Source organism: Oryzias latipes, chromosome 15 (genome assembly GCF_053564925.1).
Source record: "Oryzias latipes strain Hd-rR chromosome 15, Olatipes_Hd-rR_3.1".
NCBI classification, from domain to species: domain Eukaryota; kingdom Metazoa; phylum Chordata; class Actinopteri; order Beloniformes; family Adrianichthyidae; genus Oryzias; species Oryzias latipes.
In genome coordinates, this window is record NC_136251.1 from 17,725,390 (window position 1) to 17,743,198 (window position 17,809).

At 35.1% G+C, this 17,809-nt stretch overlaps 2 protein-coding genes across 4 annotated transcripts; both read right to left on the minus strand.

The window, feature by feature from the left end:
• Positions 1-1,162: 1,162 nt before the first annotated feature.
• LOC101155538 (cytochrome P450 3A30) lies at positions 1,163-9,699 on the minus strand. 2 transcript variants are annotated; one of them, XM_023963338.2, is made up of 14 exons: positions 9,635-9,699; positions 9,324-9,404; positions 9,152-9,245; positions 7,527-7,579; positions 7,085-7,184; positions 5,146-5,262; positions 4,618-4,703; positions 3,695-3,837; positions 3,471-3,595; positions 3,046-3,130; positions 2,352-2,512; positions 2,037-2,263; positions 1,708-1,870; positions 1,163-1,621 (listed from the first exon to the last, which is right to left on the minus strand). In XM_023963338.2, the coding sequence occupies exons 2-14, from the start codon at positions 9,389-9,391 to the stop codon at positions 1,547-1,549; spliced, it is 1,497 nt and encodes a 498-aa protein (XP_023819106.1). In that variant the 5' UTR covers positions 9,392-9,404; positions 9,635-9,699; the 3' UTR covers positions 1,163-1,546. The 2 variants fall into 2 exon arrangements, with proteins under 2 accessions (XP_023819106.1, XP_011482576.1); XM_011484274.4 differs by lacking the exon at positions 9,635-9,699 and having other exon boundaries at positions 9,324-9,492.
• A 2,138-nt stretch (positions 9,700-11,837) lies between these two features.
• On the minus strand, positions 11,838-17,067 carry LOC101157802 (cytochrome P450 3A30). 2 transcript variants are annotated; one of them, XM_011484276.3, is made up of 13 exons: positions 16,851-17,067; positions 16,652-16,745; positions 16,235-16,287; positions 15,885-15,984; positions 15,205-15,321; positions 14,910-14,995; positions 14,644-14,786; positions 14,437-14,561; positions 14,156-14,240; positions 12,659-12,819; positions 12,351-12,577; positions 12,075-12,255; positions 11,838-11,993 (listed from the first exon to the last, which is right to left on the minus strand). In XM_011484276.3, the coding sequence occupies exons 1-13, from the start codon at positions 16,964-16,966 to the stop codon at positions 11,925-11,927; spliced, it is 1,557 nt and encodes a 518-aa protein (XP_011482578.1). In that variant the 5' UTR covers positions 16,967-17,067; the 3' UTR covers positions 11,838-11,924. The 2 variants fall into 2 exon arrangements, with proteins under 2 accessions (XP_011482578.1, XP_004077085.2); XM_004077037.5 differs by having other exon boundaries at positions 11,839-11,993; positions 12,075-12,237; positions 16,851-17,057.
• Positions 17,068-17,809: the final 742 nt, after the last annotated feature.

A 17,809-nucleotide genomic window follows, 5' to 3' on the forward strand; every position in this document is an offset into this window, starting at 1 on the left:
ATTGACGCACCGCTCACGTGCCTTGTATATACCACACCAAGCTGTAAATTCAGTTAAACTTTACTCCTCCTCTCATGTCAGGTTTTACCAAACAAGGCTTGCCTGCATGTGTCAGTTGTGTGGTTTTGTATTTAGTGTCTGTCAAATTAGAGTGCTTATCGGTTGTCTTATCTGAGTCATTATAAGCAATCAATAAACTTGCAAAACCAGATTCTCCATGCACCATATTTGGGCAAACACAAACAGCAATAAAAGAGAAGAAAAGCCATCCCTCTGAACTATCAATGACCCTGAAGCTGCAATCACCATGATACACCATTTCCCACGTTTGGATCACGAGGGTTTGGGGAAGTTGCTCTGATTGAGAGGAAATGTTTAGAGCGTGTGAGACCAAACCATTTCCTTTTCTGCGTTTTGATAGGTCAAAGGGCTTCACAGTGATATAATTCCAAGAAAAAATAACCCTATAGTCATACTATATTTGATAAATAAGAGCCCCTTATTTCATTAGTATGATCCACACTTTCTTTAAAAACCCATTGTACACAACCTGGTCAATGTTTTCTGCCTTATAGTTCATCAGGCAGGGGCAGTAGAAAGACTTTTCCTGGTGGCTGCTTCCATGAAATCTCAAAAAAACACTTTTATTAACTAATTTAAGACAGTGGGTAAATAAGGTGAGTCTTTTTAACACCCAGATCAATATTCTTCCATCTTAAACTAACATTGTTGTGAGCAAAAACTTGAATCACCCAAAGTATCATGACAGATATTATCTATATGTCATAAAAAATGGCATTACACATTTTTTTGTAGTTTTAGTGACAGGGTTTAAGAAAAAACATCTAAATTCCCCAAATATTGGAATTTTCTGTCAATTCTTTAAAGTAGTGGGCTTTACAGGTTTAAACTAATGTCTCACAAGCATTTTGTACAAATATCTTTTTTTAACTGAATTTAGAAATTTAGTTTTTGCAGTTGCAGGAGCAAGTCATGTGACTGGATAACTATTGTTTTTGATTTGTGCGAAAATCATATCCTACTGATCTGAATAGGGCCTGTGAATTAAGGAAACATTGAGGTGTTGTTCCACTAAACCCAAATAGCAGCATTTTATTTGAATGAGCACATTAGAGACCAGATAAATCAGAAAAACATTACATTTCTTTGTGTTACCTCTTTAATGATAGATCAACAATACATTGATGCCATGAAATGAACAAGCAGTATTAGTGACACTTTTATCTCACAATTTCTAAAGAGGAAAGAGTTTATTTGATGTTTATAATAATTGAAATATTTTGAAAATTAACTAAATTTGTGTGCTGCATGATAATCTTTCCAAAAAATATAACAAAAGCATGTTTTGTATATATTAGGATTAAACATTGATGTGAAAACACGTGATTCAGAAAGTTTGATGTAAAATGTATGTAAATGTGCAGGCCATAATACTTCACTGTTATTGATTTATAATTATCTTAACATGCTAGAAATCAATCATGAAAGGAATATGAATAACATTGGGGGACGTTTCCCTCTTGGATCAGCGTTTTCTTGGGACAAACTTGAGTTTTATGGGTTTGAGAGGTTGAAACTTCCAGTTAAACTGAATTGGAATCTGAAGAAACACAGAAGCGAATGTATCAGTGATGTGACTGCAGAGCACCATTACAGTCAAAGTGCCAAAGGGTTTTAATGTCTCACCAAGGTGTCTTTACATGATTCCAGGGTGTAGTTTTGCAGGAGACGCACAATAACCATCTTCATGACCAGGATTGCGTAGCGCATCCCAACACAGTTACGAGGACCCAGGCCAAAGGGCATGTACGCATACGGGTTCAGTGCCCCCTCATTTTCCTTACTGAATCTGCAGAGACCAAACATTTAGAGCATATTTCTGAGTACTGCAAAATAAAACTTTGTTTTAATAACAGAACATTTTTTGTGTCTCAGTATTACCACCTGTAAACAGACAGCTCAGATGGAATTTGCACAGCAAATTTTATAAAGTGTTCTTTTCTCGTAAGATTTACCTGTCCGGTCTGAAAAGATCAGGGGAGTCCCAGAATCGTGGGTCCCTGTGTAGAAGATGCACAGGAATCCCAACCACTGTTCCTTCTGGGATGGTGAGACCATTGATCTGCATGGTCTTTTTGCACACCCTATCAAGTAAAGGGGCAGGGGGAATTAAACGTAGTGACTCACAAAGAACTTGGTCCAGGTACTCCAGACCATTCAGTTTATCATATGAAACTGGAACCTAGGGATCAGAGAGCAACACAATTTTATGAATTTTTGCTTTTTCTATCAACAGTATGTCTGAAACAAGTGATTACGAATCACAGTACATCTTTTTGTAGGTTGGCATCAATTTCTTCCTGCAGGGTGTGCATTGCATCCGGGTTTATGGCCAGGTTGTAGAAAATGTGAGACAGAGTGGTGCTGGTTGTCTCATAGCCACCTAAGATAAAGCTAAAGGCCTGAAAAAGGATCTCCTGTTCAGTTAAACCTGAAACAAAAAAAAAAAACGTTAGTTTAATTTTCTTCTTATTTAAAATGGCATACGAATGGTCCAAACTACAATAATTTACACATTTGGACAGCAAAATGCTGACTACATTTGTTATCCTATCCCATTAGGATGATCTTTCACTTTGTGAGTAATATTTTTCTCTTACTGATGCAAATTTCCTTTTTTGTCCCCAAAGAATCAATAAAATAGCATAATTACCTCCAATGTCTTAGGCAACTACTATAAGTGAAAGGAACAGCATATATGAAGAAAGTTCAAAATAAAAGTTGCATAAAAAACAGTTTTAGATTATTTGTTCAAATTTTTTCCCAACAAATTATAAACTGGCCATGTGATTATTTCTTATGAGATAATGTGGAAAAGACATTTGTGGGTGGGACATAAAACCTAATGGCCAAAGTACGTATATCACATCAAGTGAATTCTGATTAGTTTTTATAAATAACTACATATATTGATTTTAAAAGGACATCATATATTCAAAAGTTTCTGTTTTGGTGAAAACTGACCTTTGCTGGGCTCATCTTTTTTGTTCTTTACCTCGCTCTCTGGAATCTCGCTTTCAATCATTACCTGCAGGAAGTCTGGTCGAGTCTAAACATGCACAGACAGTGACATGATACATCAGTGAAATGTGAACATCATCTGTGATGATGAAGAACCAAAGCAATGCTAGTAAATGTGTAACTCACATTTGTTTCAGACAAAATACTTGAGTTTTCACAGTATATAAGACATTCCTTCTTTTGAAATGAGGCCTACCTTAGTAGGATTAGTATTAAAATAACAATGTGACAGTATATTCTATGTTGAAATACTTTTTTTTTCTTTTCTAGACTGCTTTGATGATCGCTTACGTTTTCAAAAGCATTTTTTAAGTCAAAATGAAGTATGTTGGTTCACTACAACATTGTTATTTGAAATATATACTTACAAGTTTCCCAGCATTATGCTGGTCTTTAATTTTCTTGATAACATCACAGAAAAAGTCGACACTGGATCTGGGTATGATTTCAAATTTAAAGTGCTTCAGCAGACGAGCACCTAAGGGAAATATCACTGAAAAGACACCATGAAGCTGTTAAAAACATAGCCACCAGTCTCTGAAGCCAAATGATCAAATAATCAGATCGCGACATAACAGAATAGAAGACATACTTCTGATAATCATTGGCCATAAATTGAAATTTGTTGCTTTTATGGCTTGAACATTAACAGGGTCATTTGGATTATTTATGCAGTCTGTTTCCACGCTGAAAGAGGCGCTGGTCACAACATCCAAACTGTACGGTGCCACGAACCTGGAAAGAAAAAGAAAGGGCTTATGAGGTTTTTTTAGTCTTTTTATTCACAATTTAGTTTGTTTAAACAACGACATTGTTAGGCAGTCACAGCAGTTGGGAATGTGGATATCTAAAGATAACTTTAGGTATCAAAAATCCTCTTGGATTTTGTAACCATCTCGGTTTACAGACCTCAGTTGGAAAAATGGAACTAAATCCACAAAGCTGCATTTGTGTGAATCAGCATTAAAAACAGTCAGAACAGGAAACGGGGTCTTCAACTCAAACTGTTTGCTAGATTTGACGACAGAAAATTGGAAGAATGTTTCTGATGGGACGAGTCTCTACTTCAGCCATAATGCTCAGCAATTATGGTCAGAATTTAATATTCAAAAATGTAAGAGCGTGCCTTACATCAGCAGTGCCGGCTACAAGTGGTGGTTTACCACAATTTGAGTACCAGCTTGGTCTCAGCACCGAGTCTACAACTATTTCTGCAGACTGCAGTCTATCCCTTTCTGACTCTGCAGTAGCCATCTTTCAACTTTCAGTTAAAAACTGCACCACTTAACAAAGGTTAATTAACCTGAAACCCGTTTCCTTTATAAAGTAACACATTCACTGTACTAAAATAGTCTCCAGGGACACAAGAAGTCATTCCAAGGACCTTTATTGAGGTGATTGGGACCTTTATAAGTTGCTTATTAAGTTGGGTATTGTAACTCAAATTCTCTGGGTAAACTTATTTGGACTTTAAGTATGATTTTTGAAGTTTAAAAAAATAAATTAAAAACTTACTGTTTGATGTCAATGGGTTCATTTAAATTCATTTTCTGAAGTTTATTGACAAGCCGGTCTGCATAGCGGGCAACAAAAGGAAAAACCTTGATTGGAAAGACAAAAAACCCCCAGAAAACATCATTATAATTATGCGTTTTTTAAAGGCTTTATGCTGATAAATTTTCAAATAGGGAATCCAATGAACATATAAGAATGTACCACAAAAATGTATTGTTGTTCTTTTTTTTAAATATGGTTTTCACTGTGACACCTTAAAGTTTAAGCTTGGTGTTAAATAATAATTAATAAAGAATGAAAAAAAACCTATCACTGTAGTAATCTAAAACCCTAAATACAAATGCACTGAAACATTTTTGACACTTGTAAAAAATATTCTGTCATAAAGTTTACACTAACTGCTAATAATTTGCTTATCTTCCCCAGGGCGTTCAGAATAAATCAGTAGTTTAGCCAGCATCTGCTGTCTTTCATAAATACATATACATAATTACTGCAGATTCTATTTAAATGAGAAAAGACACTAACCTGTTTCAGTCTTCCACTGGTAAAACATGGAGAGATTGTGCTGCGAATTCGTTTCCACCTTTCATCTTTAACTGCTGCAACTCCATTGCCCAGCGGTCCATCATCGTCAAATACATTCTGAGAGCAGAAGATGGGAGCTGAGATGTTTAAGGATATGATACAAAGACTTTTTAATGTCTCCATCATGGAACACAACTACACTTAATACCTAAAGGCAGCGCCAAAAATGACGAATTGTAAACAGGATGTAGGGCTAAGCATATCTCAAAAAGCCACTTCTCTTTCAAATTAAAAATAATGATAACTACTTTTAAGACATTTTATTATATCATATAAAAACTTCATCATATCAAATTTATCATGTAAAAACATTAAATAACTTTACTGGCAGCAACAAGTATCAAAAAGATTGCTGACACACATGCCTGGATAACTAACATTTATTTAATGCTAACTTTACTGTGTAACATCGTGAATACGACAAAAATAAAAACTACAAAAGACTTTCAGTCTTTTGTATTTTCAGTCTAACAAGGTTTTTTAAGTGTTGTTTAATTTTTTAATTTTTAATTTTTTTAAACTTTATTTACCCAGGAAATGTCCCATTGAGATTAAGAGTCTCTTTTTTAAGGGAATGCTGCTAGAGGGAAAAAATAAATTTCATTTACAATTAAAATGTAAACATTTAAAGCATAAAATATATAAAAATGAGAGTTTACGTAAAGCAGGTACAATTAAAAGTGACTTTCTCCTCCATTCTCAGCCTGGATTTAAAAATATTGAGAGGAATGAGTTATTTTAATTTTCAGCTTTTTAGTAGAGCATGCCATATGGAGGGGGCAGAAAAGACAAAAGCCTTTTTTCCCAGTTCTGTACGGGAAAATGGAACAGCAAGCAACAGATGTTCATTGGAACACAGTCCATATGATTCCACAGTCCTCAGCCTGATCAAGCTGCATATGTAGGAAGGTAAAAGTCCAAGAAGAGATTTGTAAATAAAAATGCACCAGTGTGTGAACCTACTGGTGGACAGAGAAGACCATCCCACTCAAGAGCACATCATAATGATGAGTCGAGCCCATACAGTTTATTACAAACCTCAAAGCAGCGTGATACACCGAATCATTCTTACTCAAATATTGAGCTGTAGCATTCATATATAAAAGGTCTCCATAATCTAAAATGGATAAAAAGGTTGCTGTGACAAGTCGCTTTTTAATCCCAAAGGAAAAACAACACTTTTTTCTGAATAAAAAACCCAGTTTCAATTTCAGTTTCCTAACAAGATTCTCAATGTGGGGCTTGAATGAGAGTGCATCATCACTCAAGATTCCCAGATATCTGTACACATGAACCACCTCAATTTCATTTTCTTCCAGAGTGGAAACTTTAGGGAAAACCTGTGGTGTTTTTCTAGAGTTGAAAACAACATTACTTTGGTTTTGTCTGCATTAACCATTAATTTTAGATAGAGAAATGTGTGCTGTACCGTGTCAAAAGCTTTTTGCAGAGATTTAACAGCAGTGGCTGTTATGTTAATTTTTGTTTTACAATTTATTTTAAAGTGTTATATGTTTATTGTAGTTTTTTTCTTTAAAATTTTTTTTTTATCTGTCTTTTGTAGCTATTAGGTGTATTAAAAACATTTTTCTTACATTTCCAACTAGCCTATATATTCCTGTATAATCTCAATTTGTTTTGACTTTCAGGCCAGAGGGAAATGCTGCATCCAGTAGAATGTTGTTGATATTTTTAAGCACTTGTACGAATTTCAACAGACAAGTATCAATTGTGTTAGAATTGGGAAATAGTAATTAAATTTATGACGTTTAATCATTTGTGAAATTCTTTAACTTTGTGCAAAACTAACTTCTGAACTCAATGCACAAATGAGAACAAAATGTTGACTTGTTTGTCATTATATCCTCTTATCTCTTACCCTGCGGTTTGTAAATGTAGAATAACACTCCTTCACCAGCACAGTTTTAATAATCTTAGGATCTGCAATCATCAGCAATGGTGACCTTCCCTCATAAAGGCTGAAACAGAAATTAATACATACATAAAAAACATTTAAAATGTCTTTCTGTTCATCCAAATTTACTGATATCTTGTATTACAAGCACTCAGTTTAGACACAACATTTTTAAAACTATGAATGCAGTTTTTCACTTATTGCTATTGAAAGAATAAATAAAATAAAGTCCAAATACAAAATCAGCACAAAGAATGATCCTGTCACTTTGATCTGTTAAAGACTTTAACAAAAATGTTTATCATTGACACCTGTTATTTCTTTTCCTTTTCTTATCTTCACAGCCACCTTTTTGTAAATTGAGTTTGGCACAAAATAGAGGGTTGATAAAGATGCAACAACTCACCCCCAGACGTCTCCATACTTGGCCTGACACTCTCGATTAAAGGCAAACAATCCCTATAAATAAAATGACAAAAATGTGTCGATTAAAACAATATCGACAATTAGGATTCCAGACTTTTACATTTTGACCACTAGCAAAGTTGGAAAATGTACTCCACAGTCATCTATCCATCTTCTGAACCTGCTGTATCCTTTTGGGGTCACAGGGTTGCTGGAGCAAAACCGAACTACAGTTGGACAAAGGCAGGGTACACCCTGAACAGGCCACCAGTCTGTTGCAGGGCCACACACTCATGCTCACATGCACTATTGGGCAACTTAGAGTCACCAATTATCCTATGAAGCATGTTTTTGGACAGTGGGGGGAAGCCAGAGTGCTCGGAAAAAACATGCATTCAGGAGGGGAACATGCAAACTCCACAGAAAGATCCAGCTGGGATTCGAACCAGGGCTACTTTATTTTGGAATGCATATCTTTGTTGTAACTCCAAGAACAGTAATGTTAACCCTGTACATTTTTAAGAATTTATTTAATTAATCGTATAATAATGAAATCACCAGAAAGCAAATAAAAGTCATTTTTACTGTTGACAAAATAAAAGTGGTCTCTTGTAAACTTAGGTTTACTAGGTTGTTCAAATTGCATTTTAACAATAGCAATAATTTTACATTTGTAACATTAATAAATATTAAGCACAACAATAATTTGAAGTGAATAACAAACAAGTATATTTGTCTTAACTATTTATTCATCTTTACTTTTTATTTCCGTAAAATTCATATTTCAACAGAGCTTGTCTAGAGCTTTGATTTTCCAATCCTCTGAAGCTCTGCCGCTTCAGAATCCGTTTTGTTCTGGTTTACTTTCTACCCTAAAATTATTGGTAGGAAAGCCATTCTTGATTTCTTTTTTTTCCAAAATGACATCATAGAATTTTTTTTTTTTTTTTAACATTCAATGTTTTAAATTTCATTGACCCAAATGACCCAAAATGCAGTCGACTGCTTGAAAACCAGACACTCAAAAAAACACTGAGGGCAATTAATAGGTATGAAAACAGCTGTGGAAAAATAACAAGAACCTGGAGTGATTGACGAGGAAAACAGACAAAACCTAAAAAATTCCCCCCCAAAAAAGGAGCAAAATCCTCTCAGTCCTCATAATTGTTACTTTATCTCCATTATTATTATTATTATTATTATTATTATTATTATTATTATTATTATTATTATTATTATTATTATTATTATAAGCACATTTTTTTCCCATCGTGATATTTATACTTAACAGGTGTGATGTTTCCACAGAAATATACAATTTTAGACACACTCCAAACAAGCCCTCAGTCAGGGCGCAGCCAATCAAACGATGTGATGTCATTATATCATACTGATGGGAAATGTAGTTGATTCACTCCAAGGCATGGTACACTCAAAATTTACGCACAAAAAAGTGATGAAAGAACATAAAATGCATTAAAACATAATAGTAAAACGACTTCTACTGTTTCAACATAGATGATTCAAATCTTACACGCATTTGGCTAATCATGTTATTTTAGAGCCCTTCAAAATGTAATTTATATAATCTCTCGTTTCTGCTGTTGTTATGCCCACTTTGTTTACCTTCATTTGTTGCGGTACCGTTCCTACAAAAGGCAGGGGCATTGGTCCGGAAATGCCGAGGTTTTTGAAAACCCTGTACGGCCACAATCCATAACTGCGTGGAGAAAAAAACACTACTTTTTGATATTCTACCATCAACAAATAAACAGTTGTCGTTAATGAACAGACTTACAATATTAAGATGGTTAAAAGGAGAGCCAGCAAAGTCCAAGTGGCGCCAGGAAACCAAGACCAAAACATCTCGACTTAGAGTCTATTGACAAAGAAACAAAGTCTTATAGAGGAAAAGCCGTCAAAAACAAGTTTTAAAAAAGTATTCCTGCACAAGAAGGAGGAGTCTTGAAAGAAAACATTAACCAGATGTCCTTAACTTAAAGGGTGCAGCTCAAGGCTTGCTAAGTAGTTTTTTTTTTTTTTGGTCAGTGTTTAAAATTAGTAGTAACCGTTTTAAGACAAAACGCTGCGCTATTCTATAAGACTTACCTGCAAACTATGACATATTGCTCAGTTTTGTTTGTGTTGAAATTGCATACAGTTACAAACTGTTGCCACTAGGGGGAAATGTTTTGGCACCACTAACACTAAAACTGCTCACTGTTTTCGCCACTGTGACCATTTACCTCAAACACAAAGTTCAGTTGTGCTGCAGATAAGTCCACCTCTTAGCTGACATTTTTTCTACATTCATTTCTCTGAAATATCTGTATTTGGATATATAACAAATCAACTTTCTTTAGCTGTTGATGACCTCTCTGTAACACTCTCAATAAGCACATGCAGAATGTCCGGTTATTTCTACTTTTGCCCACAGATGAAATAAAATGTATTCGCCAAACAGTATTGAAACACACACACTCACATATGACTTTACGTTTTCCTATATTATGCTAATGTTTTAACATTTTTATGATGTGTTGTCTTGCGATGGAGTTGTGAACTGACTGATTGTACCCACCCTTTAACCCTGGCAAAGATAAGCTTTAGCAGCCCAGTCCTGCAAATTCCTAAATTTTGTCATATTTTATTTTCCATACTGACTGGGGGTTTAACTCAAATTTCCTTTACATGAAAGTTAAGTGTTGTAAACTATAACATGGATTAGGGAAACTGGTCTTAGACTAAAAAAAAACTAAGTAAAGATCACACCTCATTCCCTACATCACACAAAGCAAGCACATGTATTTGTATATATTTGGGCTCATTTGTTCTAACAAATGAAAAAAAAAAAGACAGCACACTCCCTTTCATCTCGTCTTAACTCAGGTGATGCATAGAAATGGAAAACAGTAGCTATAATAAAGTGTCCTTTTTTGCCAAACAGTTACAGTTAGATATAATAAGAAAAAAATTCCATTTTTTTCTGGAAGGGTGAAGGCTGTAAATCTGTAGCGGTTAGCACTCTTGCTAAGTAGAAAGACACTGCATCTAGTCCCATCTGGGTCATTTTTGTGTGGCTTCCTTCCACAGTGCAGAAACATGGATTGTTGGTGACTCTAAATTGTCCATAGGTGTGACTGTGATTGCATGCAGTTGTGTGGTCCTGCGATGGACTGGCAACCTATCCAGGGTGTTGCCTGCCTTCACCCAAAGGTAGCTGGGCGTGGCCCCAGAAAGCGTGTGACCCCAAAAAGGATTTAGGGGTTTTGAGAATTAATGGATGGACATTTTCAGCTCTGCTATAAGTCCTTCATATCATCAAGAACATTCGTATAACTTTTAAAAGAAAAAGATAATGTTTATTTTTAACAACAGTAACACGAAAGAAAGAAAATTGAATAGAATATTTACATACTAAATGTAAATAAATTGTTTATTCAGTATGCTTGTAATGTAAAGCAACATAAGACATTGGTTCCTGATCTGGGATGAATCTCTGATGCTGTAACAGTGAAGACACAGTGTCAGTAAAGTTGAACTGAAAGGATAATTGAGGAAATAAAAAAAAGAGTTATGAGAACACACTGGTGCCTTTCTACTTACACTTATAAATAGGAGGATCAAGAGGTTTTCAAGCTTTTAATCAAATCAAAATATTTGAAATACAGAGCAGCTCCGAAGGCCTGCTCCAATGAAAATACTGTTTTGGTGTTTATAACGTTCTTGTAGAATTTTTCTCATGATGGATGTGTAAAAAATAAATTGAGATTAAGACAGTGTTTCTGAGTCTATTTATTTAAATCAGGATGAATCAGGAGCAGATGAAAAAAAATGTTTGAAAAAGGTCTCTTTTGTGACGCAGCAGCTAATATCAGCGAGGAAAAGCCTCCCTGCTCCATTCCATTCTATTCTGATGCACCCACTTGCAGAGAAATAGATACATAAATACCTTCATTTTCCTCGCCTGAGCTGGCATTGGCACAAAACTTTATGGCTGGATAGCAGCATTGCTCGCCATTTTTGTTGCACTGGTAATGTTAGCTGAGGGTTGTAAAGGGCTATGAGCTAGCTGCACAACACAAGCTTACTTAATTAGGCTAAAAACGGCATAATGGTTATCAAATGCAACTGGGAACGCTTCTTCATTAGATCAAAATGCGATTGGAGTGGGACTTTAAAGAAAAGTGTCATTGTTGGCACAATGCATTTAAAGTAACTAAAGTGAATTCACAAGTTAACATGCCAATAAGTTTTAACTCCATTTTCAAAAAGTCAATTACATTTAGCAAAAATTGAAGAAAAAAACAGACGTATATTAAGTGCATTCCAAATGTCACTTCAGGAAAAAATCCACAAATAAATCACTTTTGGGGATGGAAGTTTTTTCAAATCTCCTTTATTTAGGAACAAATTTCAGTTTTACAGGTTTGATTGGTTGAAACATCCAATTAAACTGCATTGGAATCTGAAAGAACAAACAGATGTAAGAGGATCATTAGCATGGACGTTGAACTCCAGGACTGAGGGAATACCAATGGGGTCTTACCAAGGTGTATTTGCATGTTTCCACTGAGTATCTTTGCAGGAGACGCACAATGATCATCTTCATCATAAGGACAGCAAAGCGCATCCCAACGCAGTTACGAGGACCCAGACCAAAAGGCATGTATGCATATGGGTTCAGCTCCCCTTCATTTTCTTTACTGAATCTGCACAGTCCAAACAATCTGACATTTATTTTAAATTTAAATATGGTGGTGTGCAAAACTTATGAGCTTAGTTTCTAGAGTAAAATACAGCTTTAGATTTGCTTTAGGAATACCTCTCTGGCCTGAACAGCTCAGGTGAGCTCCAAAATCGTGGATCCTTGTGTAAGAGATACACAGGAATCCCAACTATCATTCCTTCAGGGACGGTGAAGCCTTGGGTCTCAACAGTCATTTTGCATTCCCTGTCAAGCCGAGGTGCAACAGGATACAAGCGCAATGACTCATTAATAACCTGGTCCAGGTACTCCAGACCATTAAGGTCCTCATATGAAATGGAGCTCTACATAGATGAGAAGAAATGAAAAGATTAGAAAGCAGTTGAATATTTTCATTAAAAAAAACTCTTAAAGAGCACGCATACGTTTTTTTGTAGGTTTGAATCAATTTCTTTCTGCAAGGTGTGCATTGCATCAGTGTTTGTGGCTAGACAGTAAAAGATGTAGGACAGGGCAGTGCTGGTTGTATCATAGCCACCTACTATGAAGCCTAAAGCCTGGGAAAGGATCTCAGTTTCAGTCAAACCTAAAGATAAAAGCAATCAGTTTTCATGTCAGTGACACTTTCAAACAGAACATTGTCCAACATCGATTCAAGTCGTTTAAAAAATGTTCTCTACAGCTCAAGTTTTAAAATGTATCTGTAAGGACTATGAACAACTATATGTATTTGTTGTTTTTACTGGATTATTTCTCATTTTTCTAATTAATCTTTAAATTCTGAGTTCTTCATTTGGAAAAAAAGCCTTTGTTCTGATAATTTGTAATATTCTTATTTTTATAATCTTCATAAATCAGGTCATGATAGCGTGGATCTTGACCTTAGACTTCCATCCACCAGTGAGAAGAGGGGCACAACCCAGCCAGACCACATGTTCTTTTTAGCATAAGACTAAGACTATGCCAACACACAACCACAGTCAATTAGTAAAAGTCAAATGAGAACTAGTAAGATTCCTATTTGGGCTGCGTGGAAGAAACCCACAAAAGGCCTAGGAAGCATTTACTGCTCTACACACAACTTTAAAATCAATCTTTTCATCAATTTTTATTTTTAACTTTGCAATAATTGTAATCTCAAATGGTAGGGTCGTATTTTATGCTAAAACTAGAAAACTCGTGGCATTTGTATTGCAGAACGTTTAGAGCAAATTTTCTTACATTTAGTATGTGATTTGTTATTTCTATTGGATTCTCACTCAAATAAAAATTGCGTATATTGTTACAGCTTCTATGACCATTTACCTCCAACACAAAGTTCAATGTTGTAGCTGATGCAGCATTTAGCTGATAAGGAAGAACAAAATAAAACCTGTGTTCAGGTTGGCTGCAACTCACAAGTATTGCTGCCGTCAGTCAGGAGCCTTCAGCAAATATAACTGTGTAAAATGTAAAATAATTTGTCCCACTTGAATCATTTTTTGATATATTGTAAAAGAATTCTCCTTGGTCTTTTAATTATCATGCTGTTTTTAGTTCAAATCAAAACGCCTGTGTTGTTGCTTTTCTAGACATATTTTCTGCAGAGCCTGCCAGCTAAGATGAGGAAAACAAAGACACATTAATCTAAAGATGCATCAGAATGGAGCAGAGCAGGAAGATTGGTGCCTGCTGACTGTAGATTTTACGTCACAAAAATGTTCTTTTTCAATCGCCATTTTTTGGATTTTTGGATTGGGTCTATAATGGAAAGGGAATTTGTTGAACAAAGTAATTTAATTTTATATCAAGTTAAATAAATTGTGATAACATCATAATAACACTGTTAAAGACTTAAGGAGACAGAATTTAAAGTAGATTCTGTGAAAGTGGAATACCGGTAAATATGATCTGAAATAAATACTGTTGTTGTGAAAGCTCACCTTTACTTGGCTGCTGTTGACTGTTCTTTATCTCTGCGTCTGGCATCTCACTCTCAATTAGCACTTGCAGAAAGTCTGGTCGATTCTACATTTGCACACAAATGATAGAAGATTTATTAAAATATTGTGATAGAAAATAACTCAAAAGCCTTTATCTTTTAAAATTTGTTCTGCTTTAACAGTGCAAGGCTGTTTACCACGCAGAACACCTTTAAAAATGTCATCTGCATTATTAAATCATCTTTACCAGATTTTTCACTTAATATTAGAGAAATGCTTACCATTTTACCTGTTTTATGCTGATCTTTTAAATTTCTTATGATGTCAATGAAAAATTCCACATTAGCTGAGGGTAGGGTTTCAATTTTGAAGAGCTTGAGCAGACGACCACCAAAGGGAATAATTGCTGCAAAAGAGAGAACAACACTTATTATTCATGCTATAAGATCAAATGAGATTACAAAATAACACCAATACTAAGGAAATACATTGTAGAATTGTTGGCAAAAAATTAAAACGTGTAGCTTTCTGGGCCTGAACGTTAATAGGGTCATCTGGGTTATTTATGCAGTCTGGATCCACGCTAAAAGACGCGCTGGCCACAACATCCAAAGTATATGGAGCCACAAATCTGGAAAAAAGAAACAAACGTGTTTGTAGCATTACATCTTTATTTACATACTTTATCATGTTTCACTGGGACCATATTTGACATTAATCTCAAATGAAAGCTTTTAAGAGATTACCAACATACTGTCTGATATCAATGGCTTTATTTAAATACGTTTCTCCAAGTTTTTCCACAAGTCGGTCTGCATAGCGAGATACAATGGAGAAAACCTTGAGAAGGACGCAAAAGAGTAAAGTTGATACATAATTTACTAAGAGAAATCTTAAGCCCAAACTGTATTCTCTTAATATATTTTTTTATTTTGTTACATTTTCTGAAACACATTGCTTGGAAAAAAAAATTAACAGTTAAGAAAAGCATAATAAAGGATATGTTTTTAATAGAGATTTGACAGTGAAAACTGAAACAAACCAACAACCTGTTTGAGCCTTCCACTGGTGAAGCACGGAGACAATGAGCTGCGAATTCTTTTCCACTTTTCATCTTTAGCAGAAGCAACTGCTTCAGTCAGTGGTCCGTCACCTTCAAAAAAATTCTAAACAACATGTACAGCGATCAGAAATATTCTGTGGGAGGTGGGAATATGGGGTTTGGATTGAATTGTCTAAATTAAGTTAAACTTGTGTTTATGGGATTTCAGCGGGGATGCCTTTTTATGTGGTTCTGTTCAGAATTTTCAACAATAATAATTTAAAGATCAGCTGGAGGGAGTCTGGTTTGGGCCAGGTTTTTAATCTCTGCTGTTTTGTAGATGTTCTGTTGGCTTCATCTAGCCAGGACCCTCAGTGTGCACTGTGACAGTTGGCAGTAAAGGGTGGAGGGGCTGATATGAGTATTGGCACCTCGCAGATTGTTGAGTGGGTGAAGGGAAAAAAATCCTGGGTCCTTTTGAGGAGGGGTCTACCAAGGTTGCTATTTACTTTTAAATCTTCTAAGCACAAATTTAGTTTACGAATAATGTAATAGAGCTAAATCACATCTCAGCAGAGTTATCAATTCTAAATCTGTTAGCGGCCTGACTGTGTGACGTATGACACTCATTGCCATCATTAAAAAGAAAATATTAACCCAGTTACTACAGATCCTTTAATCTCTTACCCTGCGGTTTGTAAATGCTGAGTAGCATTCTTTCACCATCACTGTTTTAATAATCTCTGGGTCTGCAACCATTAGGATTGGTTGCCGTCCTTCAAAAACTCTAAAAAAGAAAATTTAAAGAACAAGAAAGAGAAGAGAAAAAGTAACTTTTTAATTATTAATCTGAGAAAACACAGGACACAAAACTAATTCTGAAACCTAAAACAAACAACAACTGCTTAACATAACAACAAGCACAACAAGCTTTTACTAGTTGTTTTTGCGCTTTTTTCATGATTAGAAGTCACTTTTAATTGAATATTTATATAAATTATGTCAGTTTGAGTATCATCAATCATGTATTTACTCACCCCCAGACATCTCCATACTTGGTCTGGCATTCATGATCAAATTCAAAAAATCCCTATTTCAAATGACAGAAATAAATTCAAATAGATAAGATCATGGCTAAAATAATCTTGAAGACAATGTTTCAAAAACAGAATCAGGCCATGTTGCTTTAATTAAAGACAAAAAAAAATGTAAATGACAACAACTTTTTTTTCTTGAATTGAATTTGCATAAAAAGATGAAATTAAATAGAAACTTGGACTGTTTTACACTGTCCACAAAAATTTAGTTACATCACTCATATGAGTCTTTAGTGTTCAAAATCATTACATTTTAAGGACTGAGCCACTTCTGGTTTTTACTGAAGTAACTTTTAGCTTTATAAATAAAACAAAAGGATAGATCTCAGAACTGTTAGTAACTGTTTGCTTGCCTACCTTTCCTTGTTGCAAGAGATTTCCAACATAGGGCATAGGCATTGGCCCGGATATGCCCATATTTTGGAAAATCCTAAAAGGCCAGATTCCAAAGCTACATTCAAGAAGTAGAAAAAAATAGGACATCTTTAGATGACAGTTTTGAAAAGTTATCTTTAGAGAAGGAGGAACGAGACTTAACCAGAATCAAAACACTCACAGTAACAAAATGGTGAAAATAAGAGCCAACAAAGTCCATGTGGTTGCAGAAAATAAGAACAACATTGTGACCTGGACAGCGTCTACGTGTATAATGAGGCTGCATGATAAAAACATGGTTTATAGGAGTTTTGGGCACTGGCCGAAGGTCACCTCATATCTGATTTAACGCTTGCAAAGCTGGATTTAAAATGTCTCTCTGTACTCTAACCACTAACCATTTTAAGCAATTGCTGAGCTGTGATTGATTCTATGATAACACTTTTTGAGTTGATGGAAAGGATCTAGGTTTAGATTTGCAGGTAAAAAGTAACAATACCAGTTTCATATTTTCTAGTACAAAAAGTCCATTGGTTAGTGGGGGCAACAGGACTCTTTTTCTTCTTATTGGTAGATGTGTCCCATCATTATGTAATGTCTCAACCCATTTAAAATAAAAGTTTCTAACTTGTCATTTTCCAGAGTCCTGTATTGCATTTATTATATAATATGGAAACAGGTGAGCATTTAAATTTAGAAGAATCATTTGTCACTGTTCTGATAACACAACAACTCAACTAAACAATTATTTAGTCTGCTTATGGAATGCATCCATTGACATTTTTCTGATTTTGTAACCTTTGACATTTCCCTTAATTGTCACTAAAATGATTACCCTGTGTATTTTTTGGCTGCTGTAGTTTGTAAACTACAAGCTTTTGTACTTAGTTTTAGCTAGAACCTTGCAAATTTAGTTTTTTTATGTTGTGCAAGTACCATAAACAACTGTTTGTGGTCATTTCATCACATGCAGATTGAAGTCCTTTCTGTATTGGTTGAAGTCCTTCTGTATTTGTTAACTGGGCAGGAATATCCGGGAACCAAGACAACAAAATATAATATTTCTGACAATTTCATAATCTGCAAGAAAGGGTCATACTTGTTATGTTGAATGGGGCTGGACAAAGACTCAGGACAGAA